At 42.4% G+C, this 20,363-nt stretch overlaps 3 protein-coding genes across 7 annotated transcripts in view; 1 reads left to right on the top strand and 2 right to left on the bottom strand.

Annotated features, from left to right (window-relative positions):
- The window catches only part of unc13d (unc-13 homolog D (C. elegans)), a 16,752-nt gene extending 5,957 nt beyond the window's left edge, over nucleotides 1-10,795 (bottom strand). The window contains exons 1-20 of one of the 4 annotated variants that reach the window (XM_049013287.1): nucleotides 10,571-10,795; nucleotides 7,887-7,975; nucleotides 7,171-7,224; nucleotides 7,003-7,059; nucleotides 6,809-6,865; nucleotides 4,626-4,733; nucleotides 4,258-4,317; nucleotides 4,094-4,160; nucleotides 3,647-3,827; nucleotides 3,280-3,324; nucleotides 2,777-2,848; nucleotides 2,522-2,591; nucleotides 2,153-2,257; nucleotides 1,941-2,033; nucleotides 1,744-1,847; nucleotides 1,181-1,298; nucleotides 732-853; nucleotides 519-609; nucleotides 289-345; nucleotides 9-106 (exon numbers count right to left, since the gene is read on the bottom strand). In XM_049013287.1, the coding sequence (XP_048869244.1) occupies nucleotides 9-106; nucleotides 289-345; nucleotides 519-609; nucleotides 732-853; nucleotides 1,181-1,298; nucleotides 1,744-1,847; nucleotides 1,941-2,033; nucleotides 2,153-2,257; nucleotides 2,522-2,591; nucleotides 2,777-2,848; nucleotides 3,280-3,324; nucleotides 3,647-3,827; nucleotides 4,094-4,160; nucleotides 4,258-4,317; nucleotides 4,626-4,733; nucleotides 6,809-6,865; nucleotides 7,003-7,059; nucleotides 7,171-7,224; nucleotides 7,887-7,952 (1,625 nt within the window). In that variant the 5' untranslated portion in view covers nucleotides 7,953-7,975; nucleotides 10,571-10,795. Of the gene's footprint in view, nucleotides 1-8; nucleotides 107-288; nucleotides 346-518; nucleotides 610-731; nucleotides 854-1,180; nucleotides 1,299-1,743; nucleotides 1,848-1,940; nucleotides 2,034-2,152; nucleotides 2,258-2,521; nucleotides 2,592-2,776; nucleotides 2,849-3,279; nucleotides 3,325-3,646; nucleotides 3,828-4,093; nucleotides 4,161-4,257; nucleotides 4,318-4,625; nucleotides 4,734-6,808; nucleotides 6,866-7,002; nucleotides 7,060-7,170; nucleotides 7,225-7,886; nucleotides 7,976-9,011; nucleotides 9,299-10,570 lie in introns of those variants that run through there. The other 3 variants (XM_049013288.1, XM_049013286.1, XM_049013285.1) reach the window with 3 other exon arrangements.
- On the top strand, nucleotides 9,443-15,540 carry wbp2 (WW domain binding protein 2). Of its 2 annotated transcripts, none has more exons than XM_049013324.1 (8): nucleotides 9,443-9,648; nucleotides 11,260-11,368; nucleotides 11,699-11,834; nucleotides 11,918-12,010; nucleotides 12,848-12,991; nucleotides 13,093-13,212; nucleotides 13,303-13,382; nucleotides 14,403-15,540. In XM_049013324.1, exons 1-8 carry the CDS (start codon nucleotides 9,590-9,592, stop codon nucleotides 14,448-14,450), a joined length of 789 nt encoding a protein of 262 aa, XP_048869281.1. In that variant the 5' UTR covers nucleotides 9,443-9,589; the 3' UTR covers nucleotides 14,451-15,540. The 2 variants fall into 2 exon arrangements, with proteins under 2 accessions (XP_048869281.1, XP_048869280.1); XM_049013323.1 differs by having other exon boundaries at nucleotides 9,445-9,648; nucleotides 13,090-13,212.
- trim65 (tripartite motif containing 65) lies at nucleotides 15,502-20,363 on the bottom strand. Its single transcript, XM_049013295.1, has 7 exons — nucleotides 20,211-20,363; nucleotides 19,192-19,644; nucleotides 18,976-19,067; nucleotides 18,090-18,320; nucleotides 16,834-17,002; nucleotides 16,656-16,745; nucleotides 15,502-16,449 (listed from the first exon to the last, which is right to left on the bottom strand). Exons 2-7 carry the CDS (start codon nucleotides 19,619-19,621, stop codon nucleotides 15,923-15,925), a joined length of 1,539 nt encoding a protein of 512 aa, XP_048869252.1. The 5' UTR covers nucleotides 19,622-19,644; nucleotides 20,211-20,363; the 3' UTR covers nucleotides 15,502-15,922.

Raw genomic sequence — 20,363 nt, 5'->3', positions numbered from 1 at the left:
GGCCCCACCTGACGAAGATCTTGTTCCACACGTCCTTGCTGAGTCGTATGTCTTCTCGCACTTCTTCGATCAGGCTGGACAGAGCATTCACCGTTTCCGACATTTCCTCGAGAAAGAGAGGGAAGAACAGGATTTAGAAAATGGGAAGTAAACAAGTAGTGCAACAAACAAAAAGAAACAGCAGGACAGTGAAAACCTAGCAGCTGCTACATGGATGAACAGAGCTGCAGAATTTGATAAGGAAAGATAACAAAAAGAATGAAATAAGAATGCTAATTTGAAAATTACTTTTGTCATGGGCTGGTGAAGACCCTTCTTAATGTTGAACCATTCCTGTGTGCCCACCTGCAACTCAAAGATACACTTGTCACTTCCACAGATATTTAGTCATTTCAATCATTTATATTAAAATATATTTTTTTTTTCCAAAAATCATTGCAATTACTATCATTGAAATTCTTCTTGTATGGGATAATAATCAAGGTATAATAGCAATTGCCATAAAGAGACACACTCACCTGCACAGCGTCGATAACTTCCTCATGCAGGTCAAAATGAGCAGGATTTAGCTTCTGAAAGGCCCTCGTCTTGCAAATCTGAACTAAAACTCTATCACAAAAAAATACGTAACATCAGATATGCGTGTTGCACTTTACAGCAAATGGAAAGCACAGTGATATTTCCGCTGTGTTGCATCCAACTCTTTGCTCATGCAGTTCATGCCAGGGTACCTGAGCAAGGTCTGAAGACGAGGGGTTTCTTTGGGGGTCGGGGGGATGATGTCTCTGTACTTGGAGACCAGACACAGACCGTATTGCAGGAAGCCATGCAGAGAGTCTCCAAGTTCCTGTTTCTAAACATAAAAACAACCACATAACTGATTGTCATAACTGATACACGGAATATTTAAAGTCAAGTAAAGCATTATTGTTCTCCGAGTTCTCCGTTCAATTATTAATAATTTTAGAGGATGAGACACAGTAGGAAGACTTCAACCTATATTTACTACTTAACATAAATATAAAACATTCCACAAACAACGACACAGGCATGCTCCACTGGGAAATTAGTACATGGAAGTACTTTGCATGCTCAAAAGCAGCTGTACAGCACAAGTGAACAGTATACAGATGTAAACAGTATTTTATTTAGTGTAGATTTTATTTATGTATTAACTGACCTGTTGATATGGCAACTCCTGCTGATCCCAGTGGTATTCGATGCTGGTAAGCTGCTTGAACAATACTGTGGGATCCACTTCTAGACTCTGATACAGTTTGCTATAAGCTACCCACTTCCTGCAAAGGCAGATGCAATCATACTACCATCAATCTGCATGCACACTGGAACTAAACTGCTCTCTACAAATGATCACACTTATTCAAAATATAACACGCAGTTAAATAATTAGTCAAATGAAGATATATGGCTTTGCTGCTAGGGGCGACGGCGTTTTCCCATTAACTCACCAAATACTAATGCTTTAAAAGACTCCATATTACTTTTTATGCTGGATTATGAATAAGATCAAAAAGACAACAGATCCACTGACCTGGCGTCGCCAGTTCAATTCATCAGGAGCTGTAGTATGCACTTTTAGTATTTTTTTACATATTTACAAATTTACTGAAAGACTCGGTTAAGTACATCGGATGTGTTTAAGAAGGCGTGTTCTTGCAGGCTATGGATCTACAAGAGAGTTTGTGTAAATTTTGGGTAAGAAGCCCCAAGAGCAGAACTCACGCCAGATCTTGCAGGAAGGGGGAAAGGTCATTCTGCGTGGCATAGAGCTCTAGTAGAGTCTGGCCTTGTCCACACAGTTCCCCTTTCCAAGGGCCGCTGCTCTGCTGAAGAGAGATTAACAGCTTGTGACACTTAGCCAACCACAAATAAGGTGACCTCATGGACAGATATCCAGCGTGAGAGTTGCAGTGTCATACCTGCTGCTTTGAGATGTGGGAATGTACAAACTGCTGCAAGATGCCACAGTAGTTCATGTACGCGCTGCGACCGGTGGTCAGTGCACTGTCCCTCTGGCGATGACAAAACTTTTCAGTCAAACCGTACAAGGCTTACACAACGTCACACTGACATTTTGCAAATCTAGCCGTGCAATTCTAGTAACAGTGCTCTGGAACTGAAGATTGCTGACCTCCCTGTGGATGAACTTCAGCTGCAGGTGACATTTTCCTCTGTCAGGGTAGGTCTCAGTCCGTGGCTCAAGAATATACCAGCAGTCTTCTGTACAATGCAGGTCCTGCACCAACATCGGGTGAACAAGATGCTGAATGTATTATAAGGAATTACACAAAATAAGTACACAGATGATCATTTCAAAAGGTACTCAGCTGAATCACCTAGGAGGACAAGTAAAACACGAGAGACCAAAAAGTATAAACATTTCATTTACTTATCTTTGAAGCTTAAGCGGAACAAAATAGAACATTGCTGTTATGAGTATGTGTTCTGTTGCTTATGCGCAACAGTGTTGGAAATCTGCAACGTTCACATTCTACAGCACCTTCAGCTTCAGCACGATGTTTCCCAGGAAATCATCTTGGCCTTTCTCCTTCTTTACCTCTTTGATCATTCTACAAAGGAGGGAATTGAATCGATGAACAGGTCTTACTGAATGGTAATATAACTAGAATTTTTAATTCATGAGAGCGTTGAATCGAAATGGGCTTATTATACGCTTATATTAATACAGTGTAAACCAAGCATACATATCCTGCTTGGCAGGAAGTACAAAGAGCAATGTATAACTCAAGAAAACCTCTTAATTCCATGAAAGTTGGATCTTATCTCCTCCAGCTTTTGTCCTAGGGTGATCTCCTCATCCTTATCACTGAAAGACATAAAAACAAAGATAACTGATAGATATGGATTTATTGCATAAAGAAGGACTTAAAGGAAAAGGGTCTGACTGAGAAAGAGGCACATGACTGAGCCATATAGACTCTGCATAAAAGTGGGAAAAGATGCAGAGAAAAAAGATGAAGAAGCAGAAGAAGAAGATGTCTGTGAAATATGTCTGTTTCTCTGTATTTCCTAACACACACAGAATGAAAGCTGAAGTTCCTTTACCAGCTGAAACAAGAATGTTCAGCCCTTAGTATTGTGGACAAAGCGACTCTCTCCAGTACAGAGAATGAAGAATACTGGACACTGAATACAGAAGGAACCTACTGTATGTGTGGGATATTAGAAAGAGAATGGAGAGCAGAACATGGGCAAATTGAAAGGTGAGAAACCATTTGCCAGACACAGTAGACTTACAACATCTCCAAGTATAAACTTGCGACTTCAGGGTGATCCAGTTCCCTGCCGGAATCAAAGAAAAAGGTAATCAGCCCATTTTCAAGTACACAACACAGCAAAATATATACAAGCATCTCCACATACTATGTAAAACCGATGATAAATGAACAAATGAGAAATAAAGAAAGGTCACTTCTCTAGATGCTAAAGTATGGAGTAACTGTATGAAGGAAGAAGAATAATGATCCTGAAATGAAACATTAAACATTCCCCTTCCTAGGATAACATGTAGACACTGTCATTAAGGACAGGATCACAGAAAGGTTCATATGATATGGAATGAAGACCAATGAAAAAATATAAACTGTTAATTTAGGGCCCACACATTACGAATGTTTGATTCCAGATGGGGTTAAGCGTCTGTGTTTTGACATCTGTTTGGAACATGTTCTTTGACGGCACTTTGTCCTTCAGCACAACTTTCGAGGACTTTGCCTGCGAGCTCTTTTTGCTCTCCTCCTTCTCCTTGTGTACGATGGTCAGCAGACAGTAAGGGTCGCTGAAACCTGCCCCACAGAAAGAACCGTGCAAATGATTTACAACAGTGAAGGGTCATGGTTTGAAATCCAACAGATGTTATTACTCGTTAACAAGTTTAATCCACTTCTCACTGGTTACTTCATTAGACTCAACTGGGTGCAACCAGACTATAATTCACAAAGCCCAGTAATCTAGCCCACTGTAGACTTTAAATCGATGTTACTCCCAATGAAACCTCACAGTACCTTTGATTAGGAAGGACCTTCATCACTTGCGTGCATAAATGACATACCGCTGATGTCTTTTCCCAAAACGTCTTTAGCTTCCTTCACAGTGACCATCAGACAGTAAGCTGGACGCTGTAAATCGGAATACGCAAAACCGTTTACCATTTCTCTTAAGAAAACAAGCATCGTTGGCAGATGTGCTGGTCTTTTACAGAGTGCATGTCCTCACCCGCATTGCTCGTACACTGTCTAGAAGGCTCTTGTGTTCATCGTCTGTCATATTCAAGGCCTTGGAATGGAGAAAGACTTGTTGATAAGGCATGATGTTAATGCACAGTGTTGAAACTCGCACAGATGCTGTATTAACCCAATGTGTATGACTCTATAAATAAAGGCAGCTCAATTATTTCTCACAGTTAAAGAAAAATCATTGATTTCTGGTTAAAAAAAAATGCTATATGAATATTTTGAGAACATGGTGCAGGTGGAGAAAATCATTGTGAACGAACCAGGTAACCCCCCCCCCCTGCAACTTAATGCTCCCACCTTGTGTGGCAAGGAATCATACTTGGCTTTTGCATTGCTTTAAATGCTCACCTCCATTATATAGTGCTGGAGCTGAAGATCGTCAAACTGCTCCTTCATAGATGTTCTTCCCAGCCTGTGAGCTATGGTGTACAGCAGCTCTTTATACAGAGGTTTTAACTGAGAGAGATAATAAAATGAAGTGAGAACGCAGAGAAGAAGTCAGGTGGCAACACATTTTCTGCCACTTGCTGAATGTGTTTTTAGTTGGTCAGTTCTGCATTCTGATCTGTCACTTTTCAAGTCCAGACAAACTGCAGTTACATGAAATTCCAGTACGTTTAGTAATTCAGTGCTTTTCTTTTTCACTCCAGGATTTTGAACATTCCATCATTACATACACACAACCCAAATACAGCAAAACATATTAAATCTAATGATATTTCATCTTTATATATGCGTAGCATGTACATACACCATATGGACAAAAATATTGGGCCATTAACACCTTCAAAAACTTTTATGACATCCTAAATCTAATGGCATCAATATGGAGTTAGTTCTCCCTTTTTTTGCAGCTATAACAGCTGCTACTCTTCTGGGAAGGCTTTCCAGAAAATTTCGGAGTGTGTCTGTCAGAATTTTTGCCCGTTCATCCAGAAGAGCGTTTTTTAAGGTCAAGCACTGATGTTGGTCTGGCTTGCAGTCTGCATTCAAGTTCATCCCAAAGGTGTTCATTGGGGTCGAGGTCAGGGCTCTGTGTGAACCAGTCAAGTTTTTCCACACCAAACTCACCCAACCATGTCTTTATGGACCATGATTTGTGCACTGGGGGACAGTCATGCTGGAACAGAAAAGGGCCTTCCCTGTCCACAAAGTTGGAAGTATAGAACTGTCCAAAATGTCTTGGTATGCTGAAGCATAATGAGTTTCCTTCACTGAAACTAAGTGGCCAAGCCCAACCCCGGAAAAACAACCCCATACCATTATCCCCTCTCCACCGAACTTTACAGTCGGAACAATGCAGTGAGGCAGGTAACGTTCTATTGGCATCAGCCAAACCCAGACTCATCCATCAGACTGCCAGACAGAGAAGCATGACTCGTCACTCCACAGGACATATTTCCACTGCTCCAGACTTCAGTGGCGGCATGCTTTACACAACCTCATCCAACGCTTGGCACTGAATTTGATGCAAGGCTTGCATGCAGCTGCTCTGCCACAGGAAGTTTGGAACTCTGCAATTAGTGAATCATCAGAGGGTTGGTGATTATTATGCACTTCACGAGATCTGCCACTTTCTGGCTGAGTTTATGTTGTTCCTAAATGCTTCCAATTTGCAATAATACTACTTACAGTTGACCATGGAATATCAAGGGAAGAAATTTCATGACCTGACTTATTGCAAAGGTGTCATCATATGACAGTACCATGCCTGAATTCACTGAGCTCTTCAGAATAACTCATTCTTACACAAATGTTTGTAAACCTGACTGAATGGCTAGGTGCTTGATTTTATACACCTGTGGCAATGGGTCTGAACGAAACACCTGAATTCAATGATTAACAGGTGTGTCCCCATGCTTTTGTCCATGTAGTGCACTAATATCAAACCCTTTTTCCTAATCAGAAATTTCTGGCTGTACGTCAGAAAGGCCTAATAGTTTAATATTCCAGTTTGGAATTAGCTGCCCTTCCGTATCTGTGGGATGCACATCTACAGAATCAAACAACCACAGAAATATTCTTAAAAAGAAAAAAAAAACTCTATTTCGAGCAAAACTCGAATTTACTTCATACCAACCATTATGATGAATCCACATAAATGAAGTGATAGTGTAGTTTTGGATGTCGGTGAGAGTTAACATTGTGTCATGTGTGTGTGTGTGTGCGAGAAAGAGGATCTATTTATATTCTCTGTTTCTAATTATAATTTCCCAGATGAAGTGTGATAGTTGGGTCTGTACTGAACATATAAAGGCTTATTTCTTGTCATTGTTCCCTTAACAATACAGTATAACCATTTCCATAGTATTTAAGTTATATCAGGTATTATAAGTAATCTTGAGATGATTCGAAGTATATAGGAGGATGTGTGTAGGTTGTGTGTAAATATGGCACCATTTTATATAAGGAACTTCAGCACGCACGGATTTTGCTATCTGTAGGGGGGCCTGCAACCAATCCCCCACAGATACGGAGGTCCAATCATAATGTTACGATCAGACCTCATAAGTCACATGGTCTGTGTTTACCTCCTGCTCTTTGTGTCTCCTCCGTTCTTCCTCTGGATTCTCCTGCTCCTTAAATTCCTGTGCAGCATACAGACCCACATCAGCATGCATATCACAATCCAGAAGTAACTCTCCACAGCGTCAAAGATAGCAATCTATCATTGACGAAAGGGCTTTTGCAAGCATAGCCCTGCTTGGTGACGAAAGACACTCACTCTCCTTTCCCTAAGCTTCCTGGTTACTCCCAGCTTCCTTACTTGACCAGGGGAGACCTAGTGAGCAGGCAGGAGAACGAGAGGCAAAGACTGGCAGTTAGTCTGCTGCAAAAAAGCAGTGTTTTGAAATAGTTTAAGAGAAGAACAAAAAAAGATTCCGGACACCACCTGTCTCAGCCGATGCTGTGAATGCCTGTTGTACTTTGAGGCAGTCTGTGAGGGCTGCAAGACGCATCAAAATAAGAAATTACAAATAAATATGCCAAAAACTAGTGCATTAACCATCCAAGTGTCATTACATACACACACTAACACACCAATTTTGCCTTTCATGTCAAAACAAATGCAAAATTCCCATAACGAAAATATCTGAATTGGACTGAGGAACACAGGCACGCAAAATCTGTAGAGATTTTGAAACTCAAGCGCACCCGGCCTGGCCGGCCCACGCGACACTCAGCTTTGCCCCCTCAGACTTTCCAGGCAGTCTGACCAAATACAGATGTCCTTAAAATTGACTCACGAAAAGCAAGAAGTTAAACTGGAATCTATTTTCATTTCAGGGGGATGATGCATAAATTTGATACATAAATAACTATACTGTATATCAAATTCCAGTCCAATTTATGTGAAAAACCAAATGGGTAATGGAAACGTCACCAACACCCACTACATTCCGGCATCACGTAGTAAACATGTTGATTCAAACCCAAGTCAAAAGCATACATACAAATGGAGAAGGTAAAAATCTCTCTTCCTCTGACTTATAACTCCAACTGAGCTTCTGAAGTGTGTAATTTTCAATGTTCACCAACGCACCTATTTTTTCCAGCAACTTCAGGGCAACAGAAATATCAGAAGTGGACAGAAAGACAAACACTTGCCTGTTCTTGTGGCAGAGACAGGGTGTCCCCAGATGCTGTTGTGAGCCCATCTTGGGCTGGTACCATTGTTCTTCCAGTCAACCAGCACTCTGTATGGTACAGGGCAGTAGTCTTGATTCAGGGTGATGGTCTAAGTGGCTATGATTAAACCTACAGCTTCACTTCAGGCCACTTGCACAGCAGCCGGAAGTCACCATTTCCTGTTGGAGGTTGTAACTGTGACGGTTTCTACATCTGCCTTTTAACACCATCTCTCTCTTTCGTTTGCTCTCGCTCTCGCTCTCTTTCTGTTTCTGTTCCATTCCCACTCAAACACTCTTTATCTTATGTTGTTTTGGATCACCATTTAAATCAGACTTCATACAATTTCCTTCTGTGACTTTTTCTGTCCTCTGTGCCTTTTTTCCTCCTCCTGTATGTGCTGGCTGTCAGAGGCACTACCCCTCCAAAAAATTTATAACAATCTTAAATTCTAGTTCATCATAAAACCTTGCGGCATCCAGATTAAGGAGAATGTGCATTGTGCAATACCTTGTCACGGCAAAAATAAAAGGGACACAGGACAAACGTAAACAAAGGAAAACTTAATAGCATGCAAATAGAGTTTGCACAAAGGAAAGGATTAAGTGACACTGTTTTTGAAACATGGCTCCTGTCTGCTTGGGAACATCTGATAATCCCGCAGAATCATCTTAAATCTGCAGCCACTGAAATAGAGATTGTGTCTGACTTGCTTAGCATGCGGCCATCACAACCCCTGACCAGGAGAAGCGGCGCAAAGATGAAACGAGCTCCTGCAACACACTCACCCAGCCCCAGATAACAGGCCTGTAGGTTCTTCTTTGATCATGAATGCATATCCACCATAAGCAAATTAACAAAATAAAATTAATACAAATAATTCAGCCAATTTTATTCATTGTTTGTTTCTAGGACAGATTTATAATTTTCATATTTTTGAGGCTATAATAACTACTGCATTAAAACGATTAAGATGTTTACCTCAAGCACTCAAGTGTATAATGTCTTTGTACATAGCATTTGTGACTTTAAGAACGCATACAGCACGTCAGGCATATGATTTAAGTTGAGAAGGTTGTGGTATATAGTTCTTCATCCATTCACCTTCCAAGCGCTTGTCTAGGACAGGGCTGTAGGGGGCCTCGGAGCCGCGTCCTGGCAGCACCAGGCACAAGGCAGGGGTGCATCCGGGCGGTCCCATCATAAGGCACAAATATGTTCAGAGAAATAATTTAAATGCCTATTCTTTGGACACAGAGAGAACAGAGTATACTATCAAATGAGCCGCCATTCCTTCTGGTATATTCCTGTCATCTTTAAATAAAATGAAATAATAAGATTCAGAATTGAATGCATTGTTTTTTTTTGTTTGTTTGTTATAACTGTGCTTATACCGGTTCTAATAAACAAAAAAAATAAAAACAGAAAAGCAACATTCGAAAAAATCCTAAAATAAATAAAACGGTAAAACTGTAAGAAAAGTGAAATTTGCATGTCCGGCCGCTAGTGAGAATATTCTGGAGACTCACGCGCAGGCGTCACGCGAGCCGGAAGTGCAGGTGCTTCTGCTGGCCCGTTACTTGGGTAGCGGAGCAGCGCCGGAGCTTGAGCGTCTGAGCGATCCGGGCCGCTCGGTGACGCTTTCGCCAGACCGCCGCTAACAGCCGGTTACCCTCACTAACATGGCTCTCAACAAAAACTGCTCGGAATCAGGCGGCGTCATCATCAACAACAGCGAAAGGTAGCCAGCTAACCGAATGGCTTCTTAACAGGGTCTCAACCACATCCTCTCATCCCGACAGCTAAACGGCTAATATTAATATGCAATACGTTCCTCCACAATTTATGAATTGTGATCCTGTTCTTTTAAACATTTTCTCAATGTTGAAATAGTTAATTGGCGAATAAAATATCTTTATGTGTTTACGTCTTTTAATAGAATCACACAATTTTGTGCCTTTATAATGTAAGGAATTGATTTATGAAAGTGCGTTTATTTGGTGCAATTTTTTAGACGCTAAAAACCAGTTCCTCGTTTCCGGTTAGATAACCAGATATTATCTGCTCTATTTTCAGCTAAATATTATACTATTGGCTGTACACGTTGCACTGTGTTTACACATATCATGCTCTGTTAAATACGTAAACAGGTGGGCCTCTGCAGTGTTGTTGCTGTAGATGTTTCTAAAAGTACATACAGTTTATCAAAATTCTTGGCTTGTTTCACATCACATGTAATTCGTCTAACGTGAGATCTACTGCACTAGGGTAGTCCATTTTCTCTGTGCGGTGAATCTTTTTGTATTTGGTTTTCAAATACTACGCAATGCTCTGTCTTTAAATCAGCATCTACGTAACTTGGGTTTTTCACTTGTAGGTAGTTAGGTTGGTTTACTCGTATACTGTAATATGTCACTTTGCAGTACTTGAAGACACGAGAGCAGAGGGAAGTTTTCTTGGGGCCCTAGACTGACATGGCTAGGGCCCCCCCTAAGAGGACAATTTTTTTTGGAGTCGAAAAAGAAATAAAAATATAAGAAATATAATAAGAAAATAATAGAAAAGAAAGAAAATATAAGAAATATAAGAAATTAGGGAATTAAAAACGATGGAACATCAATAATCTGCTACCCAAATAGCGTGGTGCCAGCGGTAAAACTTACCTGTCAGGGTGAGATCGGAAGAATTGTCGGTAAAATAAGCCGATCAGCAGGATCGATCGGCCAAGTTTAAGTTGTTCCCATTTTTGCCGTGGTCCTAGGCTATAGCTCATCAACATATAGCTATAGCCTAGGATATTCTATGCCTTACTCCGCCCCTGAGGTAAGATTAGTGTTGATTACACGTTCATTTAATTGTGTTCTCCACGTCTTTCCACAAGTTTTGCAGTGGGACAACCGGTACAGCAAGACTCCACCTTGAAAAAAGTTGAGGCGTGAAATATCAAAATAGGAATAGTCCATTATAGCCGCGACAGGGGGCAACTTTTTCTATACAGAAAATTGTCGCTAAAATTGCAAATAAACATATATGTTACTATAACTTAAACGATCATATTATGTTATATCCATAAATGTAATTTTTGGAAATTCTAGCTTAGGCAGCTCCCTAAACTTGTCTTCTGGTATGTCTGCCCCTCTAAAGACATTCTCAATGGTTTTAAATATCTAGCTGTAAATTTGGATTTGACCTCAAATAACTGTAAGGTTGCCTGAATAAAAGCACTTAAACAAAGAGTTATTAGAAATCTTCAAGTGTGTATTGAAAGAATGTTTTAAATACGTCATCTTTTTAAATCTCAGCATACAACAGCACTATTCTCACTGTCCTTCCACTGTTCGTGTTTCTGCAGTGTCTTGATGACATATGAGAACGTGGAACTTGTCTTCAGTGATACAGAAGCCCTCCCCGAGGCCTTCAGGAAGAGCAAGAAGGGCAGCGTCTACCTGACCCCATACCGGGTAGGAGAGTAGACAAATAACAAGTGCAATCCTTGGTATGGCAAGGAATTAAAGGATTTAAATATAGGCTGTAAGAGAAACTGAGAGTGGCATGCTGTGCTAGTTTAGGAACAAGAGTTTACAGGTTAAGTCCCAAGAGAATCTATCTCACAAAGTTTCTAACATTATAAATAGGTAAAAGTTGTGTTGCAAATCCCTGTTCTCGATATATAATAAACTGAAACTTTCAAGTAAAAAAAAAAAAAACACAGAAACAAAAGAATGGTATATACCCCAGTATCTGTCATGAGTTAAACAGATACGTAATCGTGTCTCGTATTGTCAATGCAGATGATATTCCTGGCCAAGGGACGGGATGCACTTCAGTCCTTTATGATGCCTTTCTATTTGATGAAGAACTGTGAGGTGAAGCAGCCTGTACTTGGAGCCAACTATGTCAAAGGCACAGTGAGCGCGGAGCCCGGAGGTACGTCGCTGCAGAGTTCCGGCCGTTCCGCTGTCCGTCAGTCATTGGGTGTTTTGTAATTTATAGGATGGTCATTTTTTCAGGAGGCTGGGAGGGATCTGCAACCTTCAAGCTGGTTTTCAATGCTGGAGGGGCCATTGAGTTTGGACAGTACATGCTTCAGGTCGCAGCACAAGGTGGGCCATTCTGCTGCGATCACAGAAAAATGCTTGCCTGCTTGGCGATAAATCGCACTTGGCCCTTTGTCAGTTTTCAAAGATTTAGATGCCCCAATTAAAGCAAGCAACAGACTGATCAAATTAATTTCATGCCTTATATAATCATTGTGTTTTTATCAGTACACTCATGGAGAAATTCTTTAAAACATTAGATATAAAACCATGAATATAAGATACAAAATAATGCGTACCTTTTGTTGGAAATATTGCAGTCTGCTTACTGGCCAGGAGGCAGAAATAAAGCTGGGTGTGTAATACAATACCAATCAGAAGTCTAGACACACCTGCTTTTAATGCATGTTTCTATTTTCGTTATGTTATTCAGCTTATGGTAAAAGGCCTTGAGGCAATGAAGAATGCATAGTGTAGCGCAGCGGTTCCTGCGGGCAGCGCGGCAGCTTGGACTGATGCCAGCTCTGTAAATTGTTCCTGGTAGTCGATTGTGTCATTGTAAATGTGCCGTGTGTTATGTCATGTATAGTGTTTAATGTTTATCGTTGTACATAGTGTGTGTGTGTGTGAGTGTGTGTGTGTGTGTGCGCCCACCCACCGTTTGCATTGGGAGTAAGCGGGGCGATGAGCATGGTGGGCAGTGCGAGTGTATGTGGTTGGAGCGGTATGGGTGTAATAAACGCCACCTGGTGACTGAACCCCGAACTGTCTCCAACCACACGCACTCGCACTGTCCACCGTGCTCATCATCCCGCTTACTACCCATACATACGGTGTGTCCAGACTTTTGACTGCTACCGTATAGTGAATGTGATGAAGCAGCACTCATTGTGTCCTCTCCAGCTTCTAGAGGTCAGCCAGTGACTGGGGCATTTGGTTGCTCTTACATGGCCAATGGAGCATTTGCATACCCGCCACCTCCTGCTAATGGGATGTACCCAGCTGAACCTCCTCCCGGCTACTCTTACCCAGGACCTCCACCTCAGGGTACCTGGCTGCTCTTCGCTTTGTCTGTAGTCATGCTTTCAGGGAACGATGTCATCACATTGTGTCTGTATTGACTGTTTTCATGTGTTGGCCATTAGCAGGACCATTCTACCCTGGGCCTCCTACTTTGAACAGTGCTGCAGCCTACATGCCTCCGCCACCTTACTCTGGACCACAGGCCCCAGCCCCTTTTGATCCTGACATTCCCAACACTCCAGCAGGTATGAGATACAGTTGTGGGTTCAGCTAGCTCAGGTTAAGGCCAGTGTGTCCCGTAGCACGCACATACACAGTCTCTCTCTCTCTCTCAGCGGAAGCCAAGGCAGCAGAGGCAGCAGCCAGTGCAAGCTGCGCCCCCCCTCCTCCTCCTCCCCACGTCTACCTGCCACACGTGAGTAAATCCTGTGCCATCTCTCACTAGTATGTACCGTCTGCGGTGTGCCACTGTCACCAATGTCATCAGTGACCTCTCAGTCCCAGTTCATTATTTCCTTTTGCATTCCGTTTTCAGTTTCACATGAATAAAAAAGTGAAGGCAGGAATCATCTGTCTGCTACCTGGAGGACTGGATTCATCTCTTAATTAGGAATATTTAATATTTACATATACTCATATTTCTGATGCTTCTATCCAAAGCCATTTACACTACATGAAAGGGTAACAGTTCATATTTACTCCCTAAGATATTTAAGGTTACTGATGTCTACCCATTTTGCTGTAAGAGATCAAAAGCTAATCAGTAATGGCTGAATTTGGGCTCTCTAGGACACTTATTGGGCTGTGTTTTAATGATTATTCACTTTTATATCTGCAAATTATCAGTAACGCGATAAAAACTAACAGGAATTTATGTTCTCCAAAACATCACTGATGTCTCGTTGGATGGCTGGATGAACTCCACTTCGGTTTCCAAACCTCTCCTCCGGGGCACCTCAGCCATTCCATGTATTTGTTACATTCCGTCCACCAGCTCACTTAATTAAATTAGTTTGAAAAAGTGACATTTTGATTGGCCGCATGTGCTGTGCTATGCGTCGAGTCAAAAAACACATGGGTGGTGGCCGCTAATACTGGGGTGACTTTAGGAGAGGTTTTGAAATGATAAAGCTGACACTTTGACAGACACGTGAAAATCATTTTAGTATCATTTTCTTTGACTGCCTAAGACTTTTGCACAGTACTGTATGTGTAGTGGTACTGGTCAGTAACTGGTACATAGTAGAGAGCTTGGCAAACGATGAGATTAATGATCTTCGTGTTCCAAAAGATGAAAACTGCCTTGTTTATATGCTGCAGGCTTTATCTCCTCTGTGTGCTGTTGGCAAATCTGACTGTTTTAAGATGGAGGCTGAGTCTCCGACTGCGTAAGTTTCACGCGTCATAGCCATGTTGGTTTTAATGTGTCCCACAGGACAAGCCGCCACCCTATTCGCCACCTGAAGACAAGAAGACTCAGTAGGGGTGAGGGTAACGAGTCCCACCTGCTGCAGCTTGGATCCTCCCACTGTCGCCTTCTCTTCTTACCTGGGTGTGAGATGCTCTATGCAGCCTGTACTCCACACTGTTCCAGTGCCCTCCTTGGAACATCTACAGCTGTATCAAATCTTTAACTTCTCTTTCCCTGTCTCCAAGAGTACATCACACAAGGATCAGTATGAGCGTATTGTTATTTGCTAAAAAAAAAAAAAAAAAGTATGTCACCTAAAGTAGTAGTATTACATTTCAGGAAGTGGATTTTGGCATTTTATTACCTAGATGAAAAATAAAACATTCTGGATATCAGTTATTTCCAGTATGTCTTGGAAAGTGGAATTAAATGCAGTGGCAGTGTCTTCTGGTTTTACTGATTGATGCAGCTGAAATGCACAAAGCTGGAAGATGTAACCAAAAACTGACTGGCCATCTTTATGTGTATTAGCTCTGTTAGTGAGTGGGGATACAGTAGATGGAGCAAGAGCTACAGTAACCCGTAGTAAAAGGGACCAGGGAATGACAGGATCCTTGGAGGAACTCGCATAGTGTGGCATCGGCTCCTGACTAATTTCAGCTGCGTTGGAAGCATAGGAAGTGTCTGAATGTGCATTTTAGAATGTGTGTATATAGAAGTATTCTCCTAAGACCATGAGCTTCCCCGTTCATGGCTGTGTAAAGCTCCATAGATTGTCACATTTCAACTGAATCTGTCAGATTGCTCACATCTGCCTAGTCAGTATTCTGTCATTAATTTTTGTTGTAAATTTTTGTTGTAAATCAAGTTGTTTGAAGGCACTTTGTAACTCTTCTTAGTTGAGCACTTTGTTTGCAAGTCTTGTAGAGGCTCTCTCTTGCTGGCACTAAGCAGATGGCTGTTCCGCGCAGATACCAAGTCTTGCACTTTTGAAATGGCTATGCATTACTATCTCTTCTCTTTCATAACTGTATGGAGCGAAACACTATAAAAACGCTGTCTCACTAATTTATGCATTAAGTGGAACTCGGAAAAAGACGCATGATTTTGTGTGTGACTTAAATACTGTGAACTGAATTTTATTAAACCAAATTTGTGTGAAGTCTTTAGTGTCTTATTGAGCATCAGTAATGTGCTTTACCAACCTACCCATATTACGCTAACAATCATGAACTACCCGCGTCTTGTGCTGAAGAATGAACTTGTGCAAATTAAGTCGCCCACAGGGTCATGTACAACATCAAATATTCAAACTGTGCTTCACATTTCCTCCTGGCTCAGAAGAAATGTCATGCAAGATGGCCATGCTGAAACTTCAAAGTATGACATGACTTCAGCAGTATGAGGTTCTAAGCCAGCAAGGGGACTTAACAGGGGGGAAAAAGCATCATCATCACTAAGAAGCAGGTCGGGTGGGACAGATACAGGGAACATCCTGGTTGTAAATGGAGAACAATTCCACTGCATTGGTTGCTGTCTTCTTGTCAGGGTGTGCAGAGGGTGATGCTCACACCCTCACCAATCCAGCAGGCTGGGAACAGCTCCTGGGAGAAGGCGCAGTGAAAGGCATGCAGGCGGGCTTGGCCGTCCCCATAGTAGGTCAGAGTCCCTGCCTCATAGTCCAACAGCATCCCGATCCTGTGGTGCTGAGGATGCCCCGCCACGGCCTCTCTCCTGCCATTGTGCCAGGCGCTCAGCTGCCTCTCGTCCAGTTGCAGGCTCCATGACAACTCGTTCATGCCCACCATGCAGCGTTTCCCCTTTTCTTTGCGTGGGATCCCCTGGTATGTCACCCCTAAATAGGCCCAAGGCTTGGACACCTCTACCTCCCAGTAGTGCTGCCCATGGGTGAAACTTTGGAAGCACAGCACCTGCCAGGTGGTGTCAAACCGTGCCTCGTGTGGGGGGACCTGGCGGGGGCCCGAGACGAGATGCTCTGCTCGCCGGTTCTCCTGGGACAGCTGCAGATTAGCGTTGGCAGTGCGTGGGTCAAAAGTGAGGGTGCAGTGGACTGTGAGAGAGAAGGGGAATATGTTCTGTAAATACCAACTTGAGCATCCCAACCTCTCGGGCAAGGAGGTTGTTCATCCGAAATAAAATGCAAGTCCACTGTAATACTGCAGTACTATAGTTGATAGTTAAAATTCTGAAGTCTGCTGCAGACAACAAAGTTTATGTTCCAGAATAACAAGGATGATGTCTTAAAATGATACCTACATGCACTGAGTCCCTCTTTGACTGCTGGAGAACAAGGTGTAGCAGGACTTGGGACCACAGCTAGCACAGGACGTTTATCCTGAGGTGAGCCTAAACAGAGGTAATGCACATATGTGGATAAGGGATCAAAGGTGACATGTTAACAGTTTCATCTGGACCTAAGAATCGACCAACATACCTTGCTTGTCTTGCCCGATAACTGCATTTACTGCTTTCTCCAGGTCTTCTGAGACCAACTTGGAAATCTGAGACAAGACATCGGTGATCAAGGAGAGTCTGCCTTGTAGGTTTGTAGGGACGTCCAAGGGAATGTCTTTCATCTGAGGGACCTCGACTAATCTTGATTCCTGGAAAGATTATCGGTCATTAACATACTTAATCAAAATTGTGTTTTGTCTCTTGAAGTCGGCAGGGAAGTTACACACATGCACATACACACATTGTGATTGACTGCGAGTCCATTCTGACTCCCACGTTTCTCCATTTCTCAGTTACACTATCCCCAGAATTGCACCGAGAACGGCTGTGACGCGTTTTTGCTCCATCCACTGCACGGCCTTGACACCCACCACATGCATTTCAGAAGCACAGCATCGTTGACTTGCTAACTTCCATCCATCCATCCATTTTCCAAACCGCTTATCCTATTGGGTCGCGGGGGGTCCGGAGCCTATCCCGGAAGCAATGGGCACGAGGCAGGGAACAACCCAGGATGGGGGGCCAGCCCATCGCAGGGCACACTCACACACCATTCACGCACACATGCACACCTATGGGCAATTTAGCGACTCCAATTAGCCTCAGCATGTTTTTGGACTGTGGGGGGAAACCGGAGTACCCGGAGGAAACCCCACGACGACATGGGGAGAACATGCAAACTCCACACACATGTGACCCAGGCGGAGACTCGAACCCGGGTCCCAGAGGTGTGAGGCAACAGTGCTAACCACTGCACCACCATGCCGCCCCACTTGCTAACTTTTCAGTTGTTTTTTTCCTTTAATTTTTGTTGTTCTACCGTGGGTAAGTCACCTACGTAGATAAATTGTAACTTTTTTTGGTTATTTTAAATGTTTTATGCTGTTATTTTCTACTTTGTTGTGCTGTACTCTACAGACAGTGTTAATACAGTTAGTTATGAATGACATGGGTCAAAGATTGTGGCTGCAATTGTTAAAAGTACATTCAACCAAACAAAAATACATTCATCGTATTTATTTCATATCTGCATTAGTATTTATGCTCCAACTTCATGTTACCCTGCTTTGCATGGTTGAACTACTGTCAGAGGTGTCCCAGAAGCTGCTTCTGAACTGCTCCACAGAGCTTCTCGTGGAATCATGAGCACTGACTAGAGTGAATGTGATCAGCCGCAGTGGCCGGTACAGCCACTCTCGGTGGAATTCTTGGGTTAGCACTCAAACATAAATGTACCTGAATGAGCTGGATATCAGTCATGGCCTGCAGGGTAGCTATCTGCCCCTGGATCTCTCCCATTTGCTGGACTCTGTCCTCTAGTGCACTGAGATTAGTTTCCGCCTCACTGAGGGCTAGCTGCTGCTCCTGCTCTATGAAGCTTAGCACTGACTCCTGTTTCTCTGCCAGCACTTTCACCAGGCTAGCAAACTTCGCATTTACCCAATGGGAGGTCTGCTTCAGGGACACCTGCGGAAAGAGATGAAGATGTTGCATCAATGGGAAGCATGAAGACACTGAATGAATGACACGTTTCTGGCACCTTTTAGTCATTCAGCTTCGATTCTTACTATTATTTTTTTAATTAATACTGAATATAAAACAGAAAGGCTACAACAATACATTGTAATACATTTGTGTTACAAATACACCAATTGATGCATATCATACAGTACATAGAAAAGTAAATGTTTTTTTATTATTATTGATATTAGTCTAGTAAAAAATCATGATTTTTCTATATCTGCAGAAACTCCCTTTCAGAGAAATATTCACAGGTATCACCACATTTCTTACTTGCCTTCCTCCCATTCTCTACCTGAAAATGTGGTCTAGCCTTATCTCTATCTGACAGATTTTCATTGGACCAGCTTTTTTTATCCAAGCAGAGAAGGTGGCAGTGTGCAGGATGGATAAGCATGGACTGCAGGATTGACACAACAACCCAGGAAGACCTAGGCACCCGACAGTTAAGTCGCTCTGAAACATCCAACATACACAATTAAAAACGTCTGCCTGGTCACACGTCACTTTGTTCCGATGCCAGGGAATGTTTCGCCACGAACAACAGAACTCAAACTCACAACAAGATATGAATGTCAGGAGCCTACAGCTCCTCTCTAACCTTAGTTTTGTTAATATTCTCGGAGAGCTCCTGGACCTTCTTCTCTGTGTCGTCCTTGATTTTATCCACCTCTCTGCTCTTCTTCTTCAGCCCTTCCTGTAAAATGCATAGACGCATGTTCTGGACTACAGCACACTTTCCGCCTTGACATTTCAAAATGAGATCACGGCTTCAGGTGACGTCAATTAGACAAATCAAAGGCAAAGCAAATGTCACTTGCCTCCCGCCGCTGCTTCTCCTCCTCTATCAGGACTTGCTCGTGGGTTTTGCACTCTCTGATTGCGCATTCACAGCACACACACATGCTGTCTGTTTTGCAGTAGTAGACCAGGGCCTTCTTGTGTCGGTCACAGAGTAGCTGGACCTGGGCTGCCACGGCGCTCTGCCTGGGTGCTGCAGTGGCACCCTGGCTCTCTGTACCTTGCTGTATCGTCTCCGTCACATCAGACAGGGTCACGTTTCGTTTCAGCGTGGGTCTGGGGTCAAACTTTTCATTGCATATTGGACACTTTATATCCATACTGGCTTCAGTCATCTTGTCCCAGTGAACTGTGATGCATCTCTGACAGAAGGTGTGACCACATGGAATAGTCACTGGAACCTTGAACTGATCCAAGCAGATGCTGCAGCACAAATTTTGGGACATAGCTGCAGACCTCTTAATATCCCCTGATAGAAAGAAAGACAATAAACGGGGTATCCCCCTTTGCACGGTTACACTCGCATAGATAGCATTAACACCGAAAGCCCCATTCAATAACAAAGTTGAAATCTCTAACTCTCCCTCTAAACAAAAGACCATCCACGAATCAGCTACACACCACGTGATACATAATGGTAATCATATATATTTGTCATTACGCATACACTGTTTTTTATACACATACGCATACACATATTTTAAAAATGTATGAAACTAAAATGACTATTTCTAAAACAAGCTTCAGCCTTAGTAACTGAACGACTGGAAGGACTATATACGCACCAAACTGTATATAGGCACCATCTTTCGTTAATAATAGAACTGACAAGTCACTAAATAGACCGATAATAACGATGAAAAATATATAGTTGCATATTCATTCACATAAGCGTACGAATGACATCTATCTATATGAATGAAATTTGCACTGACCTCCATATACAGTGCTTTACAGTCATCATACATGCATCTATTCTTCAATAAAAATATCCATGAAATCAAGTACCGATCTTTCTCGAAAAAGAATACCTACCTTGTTAATCAGAAATGGCTTCTTATCCCAAGCTTTACTTGAGGTGTAAAAACAGTATTTATCGGGCTTCTTCCTTCTCGGAATTGTATATTGCCAGAATGGGTGGCAGCCTGATGCCTGTGCGGATGACGTACAGCACCCGGAAACGTCACT

This window comes from Brienomyrus brachyistius, chromosome 5 (genome assembly GCF_023856365.1).
Source record: "Brienomyrus brachyistius isolate T26 chromosome 5, BBRACH_0.4, whole genome shotgun sequence".
Classification (NCBI taxonomy): Eukaryota; Metazoa; Chordata; class Actinopteri; order Osteoglossiformes; family Mormyridae; genus Brienomyrus; species Brienomyrus brachyistius.
Note: the sequence above shows the minus strand (reverse complement) of the source record. Positions and strands in the feature narration are given on the sequence as shown.

Coding starts and splice junctions, on each gene's coding strand:
- wbp2 (XM_049013323.1), top strand. CDS start 9,590: ATGGCTCTCAACAAAAACTGCTCGGAATCAGGCGGCGTCATCATCAAC. Junction 13,213..13,302: donor CATTCCCAACACTCCAGCAG/GTATGAGATACA, acceptor TCTCTCTCTCAG/CGGAAGCCAAGGCAGCAGAG. Junction 13,383..14,402: donor CCCACGTCTACCTGCCACAC/GTGAGTAAATCC, acceptor TGTGTCCCACAG/GACAAGCCGCCACCCTATTC.
- trim65 (XM_049013295.1), bottom strand. CDS start 19,621: ATGTCCCAAAATTTGTGCTGCAGCATCTGCTTGGATCAGTTCAAGGTT. Junction 18,321..18,975: donor AGAATATTAACAAAACTAAG/GTTAGAGAGGAG, acceptor CTCTTTCCGCAG/GTGTCCCTGAAGCAGACCTC. Junction 16,450..16,655: donor CAAAGAGGGACTCAGTGCAT/GTAGGTATCATT, acceptor TCTCTCTCACAG/TCCACTGCACCCTCACTTTT.